Source organism: Lycorma delicatula, chromosome 1, assembly GCF_047948215.1.
Source record: "Lycorma delicatula isolate Av1 chromosome 1, ASM4794821v1, whole genome shotgun sequence".
NCBI classification, from domain to species: domain Eukaryota; kingdom Metazoa; phylum Arthropoda; class Insecta; order Hemiptera; family Fulgoridae; genus Lycorma; species Lycorma delicatula.
Genome location: NC_134455.1, coordinates 216,524,315 through 216,543,568, shown reverse-complemented (window position 1 = coordinate 216,543,568; position 19,254 = coordinate 216,524,315). Strand labels below are relative to the sequence as shown.

At 30.3% G+C, this 19,254-nt stretch overlaps 1 protein-coding gene across 1 annotated transcript in view; it reads right to left on the bottom strand.

The window, feature by feature from the left end:
* LOC142328480 (uncharacterized) overlaps positions 1–19,254 on the bottom strand; it is a 506,312-nt gene that overhangs the window by 8,390 nt on the left and 478,668 nt on the right. Inside the window, exons 11-13 of the mRNA XM_075372302.1 lie at positions 15,020–15,145; positions 8,711–8,877; positions 6,843–7,057 (exon numbers count right to left, since the gene is read on the bottom strand). Coding sequence (XP_075228417.1) covers positions 6,843–7,057; positions 8,711–8,877; positions 15,020–15,145 — 508 coding nt within the window. The remainder of the gene's footprint in view (positions 1–6,842; positions 7,058–8,710; positions 8,878–15,019; positions 15,146–19,254) is intronic.

Sequence of the window (19,254 nt, the reverse complement as noted above, 5' to 3'; positions counted from 1 at the left end):
ATTTTCTGATTGGAAAACTTCATCAAACATTTTGTCTTTCTGGGCGATAAAGTGTATCACCATTTCAGACTGTTGTGTCACTTCAGGAGTTACATGTGACACCAATGTTTCATCTCCAGTGACTGTATGCTTAAAAAGGTGAGTCAATAATTCCAATGTGCTGCTCAACCATTTCATTTTGTGATTTCCATAAGCACCTTAGGCACCCAGTTTATGCACAATATCTGATAATTAAATTTCTCAGACACAATTTCATGTAGAAGTGAATGTGAAATTTATGGAAAATGCATGAAAGAGGGGTGAACATGAATTGTCTGTCTCTATAATCTTGTCATCAATTGCTTGTACCAAATCGTTGATATCAGAGATGATCACCTGCGCCATTCATTATTGTGCATATTGTCACATCCTTAATTCAACAATTTCATCTATCTCCATACCATGGAATCATTTATCAGGCTTTTTCCATAAACTTTACAAATCTGATGGAGAATTTTTAATGTTCCTCGTATTCAAAAAATGGATCACAAACCAAATTTCACCCCCAGTGGGTTTCTCAATTTTCTTAAACATTATTAACACACAGAAAGCATTATTCAGACTAGACAACAGAATAAGAATGGCATCAATCCCTTCCTAACATATCAAGCGACTCAGCTTGCAGGCTGGGTCACCTGATGGAAAAGATTAATATCTTTTAAAATATTAGTAATATTGTAGCCTATATAACAATCTAGTAATAATGCTCTTGAAGCTTCAACTACATTCTCTGGAAGGGTATATATAACCCTTAATTTATCCAAAAACTTTGTTTTGTTACTATCTTCATTTCCTTTCCTCCAGTAGTATTTAGGTATGGGAAAAAGTCTATTACCATACTACTATGATTTTCAAATACTATGAACTTCAAATATGTACACTTAAACTAAAGTGTGTAAATGTACATTAGTTTACTTTATTAGAAAAAGTATTTTATGAGGAATTTATAAACATGTACATAAATGTAAGAACTAAATTATTTAATGCTTCATTATTCTAATTAGTAATTTAACTTGCTGATTTAGCCAATACAAGAAAAAGTTATGCTTTATTAAACTAATATTTTATTAACTTGATAATAGATTATAAAATTTTGTTTGAAAATTAGTGTTTACCAAGAGTAATTACCAAACAAATGGCTCTCTCTCTCTCTCTGTGTGTGTGTGTGTGTATATGTGTCTGTATGCACATGTGTGTGTGTGTGCGTGTGCGCACGTGTGTGAGAATATATGTTGAGACACAGTTCCCGACAGTTCACTCAGCTCCATCTATACTATATAAGCTGCCTATGCATTAGAATCAGCAGTACATCGCTTGAAGATTCACATTATCTTGTTATAATTCATCATTCATCATTGATAATTTTGTGAATTACATTAAAAAAAACTATAATAAATACAACTTCCATTCATAATTAATTCAAGGCTTTTTATTTAAATAATTGAACCAGCACATAATCAACTACATGAATAATTCAACCTAACTGAGGTACTTCACCCAAGGTGGCAGTTATTTGATGACAGCATATACATATATATATATATATATATATACATACACACTAAAAGGTACTTCTTTTCACCGTAAAACACGATTCAAGGTTATGTAACACTGAAATGATTTTGATATTTTCTTTTTATAAAATGTAAAAATAAATATCTATCTACTGCAAAGATGGTTCAGTGTGTTTCTTTATTTACTTGTTTTATGGTTCAGGGCTGGAGGCAAGTCCTTTTACACGGTAATAAATCAAGCTTAATCGGGCTCTACTGCTGCCAGTTTTCACTAGTGATATTGCTCACTACTGTTGGAAAGGGGGGGAAGGATAAGCCATACAAGTGCATTCAATGTTGAAGAGGATGTTAGCTTGTGTATAGATTCACAAACATCCACATACTTGGTAAAACTTTGGAGAATATTATGAATGACTTCTTTGAGTGTTTTTAAAATCATCACCATCACGACAAATGTTACTGACATCGGAGAAGAAGGTATTTGCAACAGAAGTTTTCTTGAAGTTGTTTTCTTGAAGGAAGTTTTCTTGATGCGCCGTGCAGTAGGAAGCTGCTCAGCTCAGGTGCTCACCTGAGCTGAGATGTGTGCTGCTGTGGAGGATCGATTCAATAATCATTAATGAAATCAATGCACAAACTCTCTGCAGAGTTAGGCATTCCAGACTGATAAAGCGAGACCACATATGGAAGGACTTGAAAGTTAAATGTTTTCATCCAGCCACAGTTAATGAGTCAAGTGACAATGACCTTGATCGACATGTTTATGTATGTCAGTTGCTGCTTGAACACTTTCCAAGAACAAAAGATAAAAAGAATGACATGTTCTCAGACAAGTGTATGATTTATTGAAGCTCTTGTAACCGAAATGTTCTTCTTTTGGGTGAAAGACAATCCTTTTTTCAGGAAATCAAACACCATTCACCTCATGTTATGATTTGGGCTAGGATGACAGCTGAACATCTAGGTTCTTAATTTTTTGATGGTGCAGTTAATGAACACAGTTATCTGAGAATGATTAACAAGAGGTTGCTTCCAGAATTAATAGCAAACGGGATCACTGACATCATTATGTTTCAGCTAGACAGTGCTCCAGCACATTTTGCTTTGAATGTTTGCAGACACCTCAATGAAATTTTTCTGAATCACTGGATCAAATATGGGTCAGAAGAATTGTTGGCTCCATTGCCTTGGCTAGCAAGAAGCCCAGACCTCATCACACCTGACAATGCACCCTGGAGTTCTGTAAAAGAAGAGATCTGAAAACGTAAATATATATCAGCAGCAGCAGCTCCAAGACATTGTGTGGTCAGCATTTGAAATGATCACCCCTCAAACGCTGTTGTAGATGAACAATCGGACATGGAGGTGTATTTAGCTGTGCTTTGAACATGGTGGAACCCACACAGATACTTTAGATCCATAGAAGTCTATACCTATCCTAATAATTTCTTAACTAGCATCGAGGGGCTTCCTGCCCACCATGTAATTAAATTTTATTGTTTAAACTCTTATTTAGAATTATTTTATATAATTACAAATATCTTTCTATGTCAAGCCTTATTCTTCACTAAAACGAGTAATTTTGATGATTATTTTTTATTTTGTTGAGGAAGTTCCTCTGGCAGTCTTGTAACATTTTTTCAAGGAAACTTAAAAGAAAATTATTTTTTAAAAAATCTACATAGAACATCAGAAGATATTTTTGATTTTTTGATTTTTTTAGTGTTAGATTATTATAGTGTAATGATAAATACTCTTACGTCATACAGACAGGCTTATACAAAATATTTTTAACACAATAATTAAAAAAACAAAATAAATAGGTAAATTTAGGTTAATTAGAAAAAAATAAATAGTTGCTAGTCCTACATTCCAAAGAATTAAGTATTCACACAATATTAATCTGTTTACATCATTTACCTGCACACCCTTCTAAGTTTTATCAAGAAATGTAAAAGTATAGAAACATTTTTTCCAGCAAAAAATTATTGCTACAGTAATTTAAATTAAAAACAAGAAAATGTATAAGTTACATTTGTTTATTTTAGAAATAATACTAGTTTCATTCTAATTTAAATTTCAAATTTTTGAACTTTCAACTTCAAAATATTCTGAATTCAAGTATGAATTTATATTTGTTTTGAATTTTAATTCAGAGTTAATAAACAGTTAATAAATGTTTTTATTTGGGGCAGATTTTAAAAGTCAGACTTAGAGATGGATTAAATCCTTTTTACTTTTTAGGGTTTTTAAAGTTGGTTATTACTTTTTAAATTTACATTATTTTTTATTTCCTGTCTCATTTTTTACATACATGGTGTTTTCATATGAATGGTGCATTTTATTACATATTTATACAGATCTATATTTTTCTTTATTTCATTGTGTTTTATTATTATTATTATTTTTTTTATTATTATACATCATAATGTAAATTCAATAAGTTTAGAGAAAAGTTTGGGTGGATGCCTGAATGCTTCTTATCTAATGTAAATGTTAATAAACAAAATTGATAGAAACAAAACTGATTTGTTGTTTGCTATTGGAAATTTGATTCTGATTATATTAGGATTATATTTCAAGAAATTATAAATGGAATATTGCTTTTTTTAATCTGGATGTATTATCAATTATTTTTCTTGTGTGGTGTCTGCTAATGATTTTTTTTTTTTAACAAACTAACTTTATTTTAATTTTATTTAATGATAATTGCCACAATGAAAAAAAAATACAAGTAGACAGACAATTGGGCAGAAGAATAAGGTTTAGAAGTATGCAAGTCTTTTAGGAAGCAGAAGTAGACTCATCCCTCATAAATTAAATTAAATTCCAATTTCAGTTTTTCAGTTCAACAGCTGTAAGTTTTAACTTTAGCTTTAAAACTAAATTTGCCCCATTGCAAACAATTAAAATTAAAGGGTACTGAAAAGAACACAGAAAAAACTTACAAATCTTTGTGTTATTATAATCATTATATTAAAATAGTAAAATGCATGACCAGAACTTATTATATCATTGTAGGATGCACACTTTATGACAAAAATTCAGCTAACTTAAGAGTTCATTTTAAAAATAGTCAGATGAAAAGCATGTCAAAGTATATCAATATTTTTTTTATAGTGGATTTTCACTACACACCTCTATTTATTGTCCTAGAATTAAATTCATAGTTTTCGTCCTGTTTTATGCAAGACTGAATCAAGCATTTAATTATTGGTCAGTAATGTTTCTGTGGTACACCATTCTACAAATTAGGTAGAATGCATATTGTTCTTATTTTTTTCTTTCCTACAAATGGCAAGAAATCTTGATATTAATTTTATGATCTGATTTTCCAATTTCATCTAAGAGAATATGCTGTTGTATAGGATACTATTATTACCAACGAAAATTAAATTAAATGAAATGAATATTTAAAGGTTGCATACAGTGAAATTTTGTGAATATAAAGATAATAAAATTAAACTGCAGTAAAGAATTATCCACCTTTACTTCTATTATATAGCAACCTATTTTCAAGAAATTCCTTCTACTACAGGTATAACTTTTAAATCAGTTAAATCTCATTACCTTTCTTTTAGCAGTACCAGATTCTCTTTTATATAAGTATGACAGCTAATTATTCAGTACCGACAAAATTCATAGTAAGTGATTAGATTTGTCAAAGATGCTGTAACATCCATTCCCTAATCCTGCAAAAATCTGTTTCAAATAGAAGAAATCTTAAACCACTTTAATTTTATTTAAATACCCTTGGTTATGACTGTACTTTGATCATTGGAGTTCAATTTGAGACCACTGTCTCAGGAATAGGTTAGCCTGAGGACAAGGCTCTTTCAAATTTAAATTTCAAAACTTCATGTATAACTATTAAGTAAATCAGTGTTTAAAAATAATTAGTTTGTTATTATGAATCTACTTTATCACCCATGTCCCATTCGGCATCAACACATGGAAAATTTAAGTACATTTTTTTTTAACATAACAAAGATTTTTAATAATGAATTACATAGAAATAAAATGATATGTAAGAAGCATACAGAAAAACCACAAAAAAATCAAATCAAAACCAATCAGACAACATTTAATTAATTATTTAATTAATAATTTAGGTCAAACGTAAGATAGTAAGCAATCCCTTACAATATATTTAAGAACCCAGGAAGCTAATATAGTAAATAACATTGTTACGGCCAGATGGATTGAAAGAGACCAGAATCAGTATTATCGGTCAAGACAATAGATTACCCTGATCTTAGGTAATTTTTCTGTGGGTTGATAATCTTCTTTCTGTACACTCTCCTTTCCTTATTCTTTATTCCTTTTTCCTTGAATGAGAAATGGGTCAGCCATGACCTGTTTTGTTTCCTACTACAGTATTATACTGGTACTATCTGCAGCCAGCAGGCAGTTACTTCCTTTCCAGGAATCAATGGAATAGCAACCCTCTTTTTTGTGTCTATGAAAATGACTCAAGGATTCTGTTTGCTATCATTGGATTAAATAAAATGTTAAAATGTTAATGTTTTACCTAGGTAAAACCTAGTTATTCTTTACATAGTAAATCCTAGGAATCCTCTTATTCTTCATAATATCCAATCTAATCATCACAGCAGAGTGGTAACATCTCAGCCTTTCATCTGGAGGTCCTGGTTTGAATCCCAGTCAGGCATGGCATTTTTCATACGTTACAAAATTTCATTTCCATATCTCATACACAAGCTTCAAGCTTATGTTGGGATATCATCAAACAAAAAGAGGTCAACAATCAATGGTTCTACAACACCTTGAATACATTAGGGAGTATCACCACAGAAATTGAAATATACGAAGCAAGGATAAAATGCAAACACTCAATATTATGTACAAAATACACCAGTTCCCATCATCAAAATTATAGATACCTAACATTCATCTGAAGCTAATTACTGCAGCAGTTGATACAATCATGTACAGCCATAACTACTATACAATCTAAATATTTTGATGTCAACAAAAAATTTTTACAAATGTGACAATCTTAAAACAATACAAAAAAAATCCACGTACATGACATAAATATTTAATACCAGTTCGATCATATTCAATACACTACTACAGTACGAGGCAACAATTTTTATCAAGTTGTGTAAGAATTTGAACAAGAGCATATGCAAGAGCAAACTTCAATCATACTTACCAGAATAGTTGGGAATCATGAAAAGTCATAAAAGCATGCTTGACCTAACTACTCTAAGAATTCCACTAATATTTTATACACTATAAATAATTTTTGAGACAATTACAAACCAAATATAGAAGAAGGCCCAGTAAAGTTCCAAGGTGGAGCAGGTTGGCCTTGAACATCTGCAAGATGTTGATGTAATAGAGTTTTGGCTATTTCATCATTAGCTAATGAAACTGGAGTGTAACCAGAATAAGTTGCCAACAATGGATCTGCTCCATATGACAGTAACAGCCTAATCAACTCAACAAATCCATTCTCGGCTGCTTCATGTAGTGGTCTGTAGAAAGAAAACAAAAATTTGTTAACGTAAACTACTTAAAAATTATTTTTATTACTTTAATGCTCCATTCAATCTGCCCATATATAATACTGATTGAGTGAATACATAGAACTAGAAAATATACCTCCTGGGCAGAGAAAATTAAAAAATTATGGCAATTATTAAGTTACCTATTTACAGTATTTAATGGGTTCTAGTGCAATTTAAGACTTGGCATTTAACAACAAAACTTGTTTTGTACTTCAGAATTTAGAATTGGAGAAATGTTAAGAAATATATTATTTCCTTATGCAAATACAGTAACATGTGGAAAATATTCTCCAATTCTGATGCAATTTAGCATCAAAAGATTTTCAACTCGCTGTTCTGAATTTAATGTCAGATGAAACCAAAACAGCAGTTTAGAATGGCAGAATTTTACTTTGAATGCAATTTTAATTTACTTGGAAATTGATGAATATATAAAACAGTTATTAGTAACATTTATTGTTAGAGACCAAACTTAACTATCTGGCATCTTATTCTAAATTTGCAATCAGAATTCTTTATACACAACTGCTATCCTTTCTTTCACACTTTTGAATAGAAATAAAAATATGTTAATCATCTTTTCCTGATTTTCCAAATCTATTTTTTTTCTTTTTTTATGAAATCATACACATTATTAGTTATCTCACTAGCTTGCAATCTAATTTTTTACTTTTCACTGTGGATTTAAGCTCATTCACTTTACACAAAACTAAAATAAAAAGAATACAAAAAAATAAAATCTTAACAGTAAATTATCCTATACATGTAATATTAACACAAACTGAGGAAAGCAAAAAGTGATACCAGTGAAAACACATAAGCAAAAACTGAAAGTTATAATTTTCTAGCTGAAAACTTATATTTAATTTAAGATAATTGTTATTTATTTTTTATATGATGCTTGCTATCAATGTATGCCTCTGCAGGTCATTTGAAGAGAGATGGCGATTCATTTGTTTAAAACTAATTGTTTCATTTGATATGTTCATATATTAATCATCTCATTACTTGTCTCTGTTAGATTGTTATTCTTTAAAATAATAGATTTTGTCTAGATTTGCAGCATTTATTATTTTTAAATACTGGGTAATAAATTTTCACAACTATTAATGTAACGAATATATTTTCCAACAAATTAAAATTACTGGTACAAGGATAATAGCTTAGCACAACTGTAATGACAATAATACTAACACTGTAATTAGAATTACATTTAACATCTACTTATAACAATAATTTCTGTAAAGGAGTGTAAAAAGTAAAGTGGATTTTGTTTTGTGAAAACTGAGGAAGCTGTTTTTAGGATAGTTAATATGTTGTTCTTTGTAAAAGTTATAAGTAAGCATCCAAACCTGTCACATCTACATGTTCAGGTGATGTATATCATCTGAACTGTCATATAAGATTACAGGCAATATCAATCAAATAACCTCAATTTAACTGTGAATTACACATAATTTAGAGTTACAGAATTCAAGAAGAAAACAACACAGATCTATTTGATTAAAACATAATTCTTACATACAGTACAGAATCACACGTTATGCCAAAGGAATCAAATTTTATCTAAAATTACACAAACACAGATCTTTAATGCAAGAAATACATAAAAATACTCACCTAATTCCTCCTTGAGCACTATCACTAACATTTGCTCCATAAAGAAGAAGTAATCTTGCAATTTCCAAATGACCTCTCGAACAAGCTTCATGTAATGGTGTGTATCCAGCATTATCTCTGGGACAAGGACTATTATCCAGTTTTTCCAAGCAATAGGCTACAACATCCTACAAGAAATAAGAAAATATATTGATTAATTCTTACTGAAAAATAAAAGTTTAACAAATATATGCAATACAAATTTTACTCAGATCAGCATATAATTTTACTCAGATGATTCATATAATTAAAATTATATGAATCACGTCAGACATAACTATGAGTAACACCTATTCCTCTCATTAACAAAGTTTCTACTGGAATAACTTGAACTGCTTCACCATTTGCCTGGAAGAACTAAGGAAAGCTACAGGTAAACTTTCATATGAACAGTTTCACAAATTACAACTATAAATAAATAATACTAATATTTATTTATAGAAATTATATACTAATTACAAACATATAAATAAGCAAATATGGTATGATAAAAGACCATCTACCAAGTTTATATTTTCTCTTATAACATACCAAAAATATAAAGTTAATCATATTTTTAAATTACAAAAAAGAAATAAACAGTTCACATATTTAATAGAATTAAATTAGTTAATATGATAAATAAAAAATAATCTGCAAAACTGATTATTTTAAATTACTCACTCAATTCTTGTTTTTTACTACTCTTGTTTAACTAACCCACAATACATATCCATTAAATACAAAACATACCATAAACCATAATTTTTTAGCATAATACATTTTCATTTTTAAGGACAAACAACACTAATAACAATATATTTCAATACTACTAATAAATGGTGATAAAATAAGATAGTTCAGTTAATAAATAAGTATTATTTAAATTAGAGATTTTTTTTTAATAATAATCATACAATTTACCACTCCTAGTCTATCAGTATTCTGTTCATTTTTTAATCTATTATCTATATTATAACTTAATGTACTGATATATAAACAATTATAATTTAATAATCATCAGTATGTGTAATTTGATAATATAACAAAACTTGTGAGAAACTTTTGTTTAAACTTTAGTGACTGATCTTAAAGTTTAAGAGATAATGATGGAAAAATATACTACTACTTTTTTTAAACTGTTGTTAAAATTTCTTTAAAAAACAATGGTAGTTGATTTGCTTCACTATATGTGAAAATGGTATATTACATCACTACTATACTTCTTGGACAAATTTTCTGGTAACAATATTAATATTAATAGCTTCCAGGAAGTAATATGATTTCTGTGAAAGTAATTCCTTAACAAAATAATTTTAATATAACTCAAAGTACAACAAAAAAAATTTGTCAACTCCTAACAATAAACAATTTAATCTTTCAGTATAGCTAACTCATTAATTAAATATTACATTATCAAATATTAGTTGATAGTATTTAAAATTAATTTGTTTTAGCTGGATGATGGAAGAATTAATCTTGAAAATTCAAGAACAATGCTAACTAGTTTAAAACTAGTTATATTAGTTTATATCAAAGCTTTTAAATTTCAATAATTATAAAAAAATAAAAGTTATATATATAAATATTTTTAGTGTAACAGGACCAGTATAATGGACCATGGTAATGGATTTGATGGATTTCTTTCAATTAAGAAGAAAGAAAGAGAAAACGATAATGAAAAGAAGAATCCACAAGTAACTAAATGGAATTCTTTTCTCAGACTAACATGTCCATTTAACAATCTGATCTTTGTAATACAGAAAATGACACCTCCAAAGCTGTTGTCCAATTAGAAAATTATTATTTTTCAACAATTAAAGGAATGAGGCGGGGACTGGTTCTCCAGGCCACGGGATACAAATACTGCCAGGGACCAGCAGAGAGTCAGTAGTTTGGCGAGGGTGTTCAGTGCAGTCATGAAAACAAGCGATAACAGAGTAGTTTCATAAGCCCAAGTTCAACATAGATGTGATGATGGCATGTGGGGTAACAAGTGAAGAGCAGTACATCACGAGTATTCCACTGTGGACAGTGGGTGATTGGAGGAAGTTGTTTGGTGAATTATTGATAAACACTAGTGAAAATGACAGTATTCTATTCGTTCATAAAGGGTATTCTATTGTCATAGGGTAGTTCTATTGTTCAATAACAATAGAAAGTAAACTTAATAACATTTACAACAGTAAATAAAATAACACTTAATAGTAAATAATTAACACAATAGTAAATAAATAACACTTACAACAGTAAAATTAATAACATTTGCAGACAGTGAATTGTATGAACTTTAGACTGTTTGTTCTATTGTTATCTTGCTGTTAATGCAATATTAATTTCTATCAGTTGTTTTAATGTTTTTATTAAATGGAACAGGATTCTGGTTTTTATAATTTAGCTCATTAAACAAATCCTGTCCTTTTTTATTTGAATTACTATTTTGTTATAAAAAACACATTTCATTATTATTATTTTTGTTATTTATTTTGTTTACGTATCTTTAGGGTAGGAAACTGTATTTATAAGAAGTTTTTAGTTTGTTAGTCAATATCTTGGTCGAACTGTGAATACACGACAATATGGAAAGATGTGGTCAAACAGTATCTGACCTTGGTTCATAAAAACAACAATATTTAACCTGTTTAGTTCAATGGCTTATACACATAAAAAAAAATCCCTTCTGACGTAACATACTTATCCAGTATTTTTCAAAATCATTTTTAGTGAGTACCAAAAGACCTCTTGTCGCATTACTTTTGATCTCTTCTCTATCTTCAAATCTCTTTCCTTTAAGTAGAATTTCTAGCTTAGGAAAGAGTAAAAAATCACAGGGCTCCTTACTCACCAGACACAGCTCCCTGTAATTTTTGGCTTGTGTATGTATTGCTAGTATAGTATTTCAAAGTTTAATTTACGTTTAATAAAATTTTCTTTTTAGATCAAGACGCCAAAAATTGATAAAAATAAATTGTAAAGAAATAAGAAAATGATAGAAATGAAAAAATAAATTATCCCTAAATATGGAAATGGTGTTCATGTTTCAGATCTTGCTACACCACTTGGTACAGAAAAATCATCAACCTACACTAACTACACTACACCAAAAAAAAAAAAAAAAATGATCAAGAAAGTTGATGTCACAAAAAGAGTAAATGTTATTAGTTAAAAAAGGCCACAACTGAGAGATGAAGAGGGGAAATTGCTGTTTATTCAGATAAATGAAAAACAATTAGCTGATGATACCACGCTAACTGATTTAAATCTCTAATTTGTGCAAAAGCAAAACGATTACATGATGACCTAGTATGAGCACTTATACTGAACTTCTCAAAGCTAGCCAAGGATAGTTTGAGACGTTTAAGGAGAGAACTGAATTCATAACATAGTTAGGAATGGAGAACCCAAGCCAGCTCCAAGTTCAGACCGAAAAGCTGCTGAAAAACATGTACAAGAATTTAATTACTATGTAAAGCTGAGTTTTCTTCCCCAGCAAGTATTCAACTGTGATGAAACTAACCCATTTAGAAAACAATTACCAAACAGGACCTACATTATTCAAGGTTAAAGGACTTTGCCAGGACAAAAGGTAATGAAGACCAGCTGACTCTTACTATGTGGAAATAAAAATGGGAACTTCATGGTAAAATCAATGCTTGTCTAGCACTCTGAATACCTGAGGGCGTTTAAGAAAAATAATATAATGAAAAGTAAACTATCTGTTACAAGGAAGGCTAGTAGTAAGATTTGGGTAACCATGCAAACTTCACTGAGTAGATCCATAAAATCTTTGTCGTAAGCATGAGAAAATACCTACAGAAAACAAATTGCCACTAAAATGCCTTCTTGTGACGGACAATGCTCATGCTCATCCTCTTTCAAAGATTCGATCAAGAAGTTTGATTTTATCATACTGAAGATCCTGCCCCCTAATCCAGTCTATGGACCATCAGATCATTTCAAATTCTAAGAAACTACACATCAAGTAATTACTTCAAAGAAGTTTCAAACTAACCTCTGATACAGAATTAACACTCAGAAAATTCTGGAAAAAACATTTCAAGATTCTCCATTGTTTAAGTTTTATTGACAAAGCCTGGGAGCTAGTGACTCAGTACTATAATAAAAAAATATAAAATAAAAATATCAGCATGGTAGAAACTGTGGCCAGACTGTATATTTAGCATCAAGGGCTATGGGAGTGAGTCTGTTGATATTGTCAATGACTTCATACCTCATATCTGTAGGCAATAGGATTGGATTACAAGTTGACAAATCAATGTGTTGGACACCATAGGAATGAACTGAAGCTGGAAGAATTGGAACAGTTTCTTAATGAGCAGCAAAAGTTGGTAACAGAGAACATATTACTTTCAGACTGATCAACAAATGGAAGATGTTCCTAAGTCCTCAATCCACAACATTTTTTTTTTTTTTGTGTGTGAAATGTGAGGTGCAGTTTTATTGGAAGATCACCTTGATAAAACTTTATCAAATTGTGTTATAAATCTATAAATTGTGTTATAATCAAACGATAATGCCATGTCTCCTTTCTGCAACATTATAAAAAACAAGAAATAAATCTCACTGGGTAGATTTTAGTGAGACAGAAACCTGATGGACTTCAAGCCATTATTTTCATAGAAGAGGAAAAATAATAATCCTTCCAAACAATAAAACTTTACTATTTGTAAAATAATTTGAAATAAAGTTTATTCTTTTTTTTTTATTACTTCCAATTCCTTTTCTGTAAAAATGATGAATTTTCATTGTATTATATAAGTACAGGTTTTCAAGCAGGAAGTAGAAAATAAAGATAATGAAGGACCATTTTAAAATTACGGAAATAGCTGTTTGGATTTAAAAATAATTCTACAGAACAAATTAAGTTCATAAACCAAGATTCCACTGTATATCATTTTAAGATAATATGAACGAAACCTGCAGATCAATATTTATTAGAATAAAGGTTAATATTTTTCAATTTTAGGCAATCGAGTAATCAATGTTCACCAGTTGTAGAATCTTAATTTCAATCACTTCTACATCCACTGAAAACAATGCCTTTTAAATAGATGAAATGTTCATTCAATTGTTACTTTTAGCTCCTTATTATTCGCTAAAATTGTTATGTACATCATTTTTAATCCACTGACTTACAATTTATATTACTTTACTATTATTGACACAAAATATTCTCATTCTTTATACATTTGATTAAATTTAATTATTTAACAGTTGTATTCCAAATTTTTGAAGAACTCTTTTAAAGTAGCATTTTGAATGATTATTTCATTAACACAAGGTGTGATCTCTTTTTCTGTTTAGCCTCTGGGAATCACCATCAGGTATTACTTCAGAGGATGATATGTATGAGTTTAAGTGAAATGTAGTCTTGTACAGTCTCAGGTCGAATGTGTGGTTCTGAGATGTGTGGTTAATTGAAACCCAACTATCAAAGAACACTGGTATCCATGATCTAGTATTCAAATCCATATAAAAGCAACTATCTTTACTAGGATTTGAATTTTTTGCGAAAATGCGTTCACCACTACACCAACCCGGTGGGTACAAGGTGTGATTTAAAATTTCAAAATTAACCTTACAAATAACATTGACCACAGCGTAATATGCTATGCATGCATAGCGATGGTTAACAGTAATCTTCATTAGTTACTGAACTGAGTAACATTGTTGCATATATATTGGGACCTGTATTACATGCATTTTCCTTATCATTTGCCCATGTATATTTGTTATTTTCCAATGTTATCAGAGGTGGAACATAGAATTCTGTATTGAACAAAAGAAACTAGCAATAGCGACCTTTATAATGATCCAGAAAGCCTACAGCAATGAAGCAATGAGTTGGTAAAGTATTTTTGCCAGTACTCACACTTCAAGATTGATATAATATCACTGAAGGATGAAGATAAATCAGAGTGATCATTCACAATCACAACACCCAAAGATAAGAACAAGATCAGGCAGGTTGTTCAAAAACATCATGCAAGAAGGATCACTATAGGGAAAGTTCTGGTATTATCGTGACATTTGGAACTGTGGTATACTGTGGAACTTTGGTATGACAACTGAACTGTGGTATAAGGAAAACTGGATTACCATCAGCCAAAACTCCTGTCCATACAATAAAAAACTACTTTTTATTATCAGCTATATTTTGTTATTTTTTTTACGAGGCTAGCCCTGTAATTATTTCATTGCACCTCATGCACTCAATTACCTTTTTTAAAGCTATCATATTAAACATGAAATAAAATAAAAAAGACTCACAGTGTATCCAAGACGAGCTGCACGATGGAGAACTGTCTCACCAAGGCCTTTATTTATGACCCAACCTTTAATTTCAGTCTGAATATCCTGCTCAGATTCTGGACTAGCTTTATTTACAGCAATTCCCTATAAATTAAAATCAGATAATAAATTGTAATATTCCTTTATAATGTGTTTTCTTACTTTCAAAGACAAATGCATTTACCAGCTGTAATTTATTATGCTGATATATAACAAAACTGAGAAGTGCAGTACTATCCCCAGGGTCCTGTCCCTTGATGGTATAAGGTGCTAGGAATATGGACATGATTTACACATCCAACAAGATAATTAAACTTTAAATTATACAAGTGTACTTAAGAGTGTATAATAAATCCACATACTGAAATTACATGCAGTGTGCCACAAGAAAATTCAGATCGAGATACCATGAAAGTATCCATATCCATTCTGTGCCTGAGAGCTTGTACAGCAGCCAATTTATTAATATGAAGTACAAGATAATCTGCCTGATGAAGCCCAATCATTGTTAGCCATACTTGGTGATTTAAATTTGTTTTGTTATTTGATGTTAGAGAAAACAATTAACATTCCTGACATATAAATTTGTTTTGTTATTTGATGTTAGAGAAAACAATTAACATTCCTTACATATCATTAGACGTAAAAAATGAAATGTTTAGTATAATATGGCAGATGAGAATTGGGTGTAACTTATTATACGTTAATTGAAAATATAGCGTATACAACCCACAGCCTGAAAGCACACCATCTCGCTAACAAAAAAAATGAAATGCAAGATTAAGTTACAAAATGGCTAATCTTGTTCCTGACTTCTGTGATGATGGTTTGAAAAAAGCTTTTTCTGTACTTCAATAAGTGACACAATAACAGTGGAATCGAAGAAGAAAAGTAGTTTAAAGTTTATAAAATTTTATAACGTATAAATTTTTCCTTTTAATAGCTTAACACAATTTTCCTCCACGGAAACTCTTGTAATAAAAACAAGACTCATGAAAACTTTATACATATTAAAAACAAAATGTGAATAATTATAATTTAAAATTGTTTTATAAAATTCTTTTCGAATGTATATTTAAAACACGAAAAAGATTTTCATTAAGAAGGGTTCAAGCTTTGAAAATTTTTACTGATTCATCACTTAATATGCATTTAAGGGAAGTATTCAGAATACCTGAAATAATTATTGAAGCAATGAAATTAAATAAAATCACATGACCCAACTTTGAAAATATCTGTTCTATGGAATCTTTTCTTGTAAATGTTTGCACATTTTGCTTACATAGAACTTTCCTCATGACGCAATGTCAGATAAATAATTTTTTATTAGCTCAGTCTAAGACAAGCTTCATGATTGAAAATAAAAAAAATCTGTTTTCTAGAGAACTGAAATCAGTAAATTCAAAGGAAATTCCATCAAATGTGAATTCAAAATCTGATCTGGTTTTTAAGAACAAAAAGATTCACACTATAGAAATTTTAGGCAAATAAATAAAATGTATGTTGTTAAGACTGACTCAAGCATTGAAAATAGTGTGCATGTTCAATGAAGGAAGATCATCAACTGTTCATTGTCAAAGAACATTTGTGAATAAGGAGTTGAAAAAAGTTGTTAATGAAATTCACAGGGATACATAATTCACTACTGGCAGTTTCCACAGCCAACTTGCTCAGATTTCAACTTTTCTCATACACAAAATTATCAATGAACACTTTGGGTAAGAAAAAATTTGGAGCAGATAGATCCAACCTGTTCCCAATCAGTTGAGAATTAGTTCCCAGCCAGTTGGAATCAGTTTCTCATCTTCTTCAGGTTATCTTTAACATTCTGTCCTCTTAAGCAGACAGAAAAAATAAGTGGTGGTAACCTTAACACTCTTCAATCATATGAGAAGGTGACGAATTTCTTGCCATGAATGTTAAAGTTGATAATGGATCTGCCATAAAATCAATGAAATTAACAACAATCAGTAGAGTGACATTATCTGTAACTCCTTTAAAATTAAAGAAAGTTAAACTCTGAACCCACACAGAGTGCTGGCAAATGTTTTCTTCAACAAGAAAGTCTTACTAATTGATTTCATGCAACAATAAAATCATAAGCTTACTGTAAAACTCCTACATTAGAAAGCACTGCACTGAAAAATACAGAAGAAAAAAAACAGAAAAAACAGATATGATGATGGTTATTTAGAGTCTGGTTTTATGTCAACAGAAATTAATGGTGAAAAGGGACCACAATGTGTATTGTGTATGAGGGTTTTGGCAGCAGAATGTATACTTCCAAGTAAATTGAAGTGCCATTTAGAAGCTAATCATCACAGCATGGTTGGCAAATCTCATGATTTTTTTTGTTAGGAAGTTAATTAACCAAAACAAGAAAAAAATACATTTTTTATTGTATTTTTTTTTTTGTATTGACTGCATCAATACCAAAATTCTTTGGTATCTTACAGAATCCTGAAATGCAAGAAGCCTCATACCATCGCAGAAAAACTTATTCTACCAGCTGCTGTAGATATGGTGAACATCATGTTGGTGAGTCTGCTGGAAAGCTGCTTTTAAAAGTGCCTTTGTCCAATAACACAATTAATCAGAGAATACAACATATGGTGGAGGAAAACAACAATTAATTAAATTAAAAAAATAAAGGATGAAATTTGGATTGCAGTTAAATGAGGCCACAGATAATAATAATAAGGATGCTCATTTTATATGCTATGTACAATTTAGAGATCATAATAATATTAAAGAAGATCTTCTGTTTTGTAAAAATATCATTGCAGGAGTGAAGGCTCAGGACCTGTTCGAGAATCTTGATACATTAAATTTTTTCTGAAAATAATTTAAATTCACTAAGTGCATTGGTGTCTGTACTGATGGAGCTTGCTCCTTGTCTGGCTGCTATGGAGGATTACAGGCACTTATTCGAACTAAATCCCCAAATGCACTATGGACCCATTGCATTAATCATAGAGAAGCGCTTGCATCAAAGCATTTGAGTCCTGCACTGAATCAGATGTTAGAATGTGTGGTGAATGTGGTAAATTTTATAAAATCTCATCCATTGAAAGCAAGGTTTTTTTAAAAAACTGTGTGAGGATATGGGAGCCGAACACTCATCTTTATTGTACTACAGCAGTGCACGATGGCTCTCTCGTGTAATGTTTTATCACGTAACTTTGAATTGCGGCAAGAAATTTTTATTTTCCTTACAGAAGAAGGACACAAAGATACAGAAGATTTTGCTGATGCTGATTTTTTAATAAAACTGGCATATTTATGTGACATATCTGAAAAGCTGAATTCCCTTAATCTCCCTCTGCAGAGAAAAACATGCACCTTTTGAGGTCAATGGGAAAAATATCAGCTTTTATAAAAAACTCAACTATGGAGAAGAAAATTGAATGAAGATGCAGGAAAAGATTGTTTTTTAATATTGCAACAATTTTTGATGTCAAATGAACTTGATCTTTCTCAAGATATAAAAAGCATGTTTGAAGGGCACTTATACCAGTTAATTATCTGGTTTGAGAAATACTTTCAAAATGAAAATTTTGATAGGTTTGCATGGATTCAAGATCCACTTAACACAAGTGCTCCATCTGAATTTACTTCTGCAGAAGAAGAGAATCTTATTGAATTATCTTGCAACATTTTGAAAGCAAAATTTGGCAGCATGGAATTGACAGAATTTTGGATTTCAATAAAAGATGAATATCCCCTTCTAAGTGATAAGGGTCAGTGGATTTTAATTCAATTTTTGACATTGTATTTATGCGAAGCTGGGTTTTCAGCAGTCGCTGTAATAAAAAGCAAGTATAGAGCAAGAATCAACGTGGAAAGTGAAATGAGGGTGGCTGTGTCCAGTTTAATTCCACGATTTGAGAAAATGTGCAGTGATTTGCAGGCTCATCCATCACATTAATTATTAATTTAATGTTAATAAAGTAAAAAAAAGTTAAATAATGAAGACACACAAGTTTTATTTATTTTTATCTCTTACTTAAAAGTAAGAGATAAAAATAAATAAAATAAAAGTACTCTTACTAAATAAAAGTACTCTTTTAAAGAGTACTTTTATTTAGGGTAGGGTGCCATGTAAAACTTTTAATTGAAAAAGGGCACTTTGACTCGGGAAAGTTTTGGAACCACTGGTAAAAGCAAAAGATTTGTAAAAAAAAATTTAGTAAGCAAAATTCAATAATCCAGTA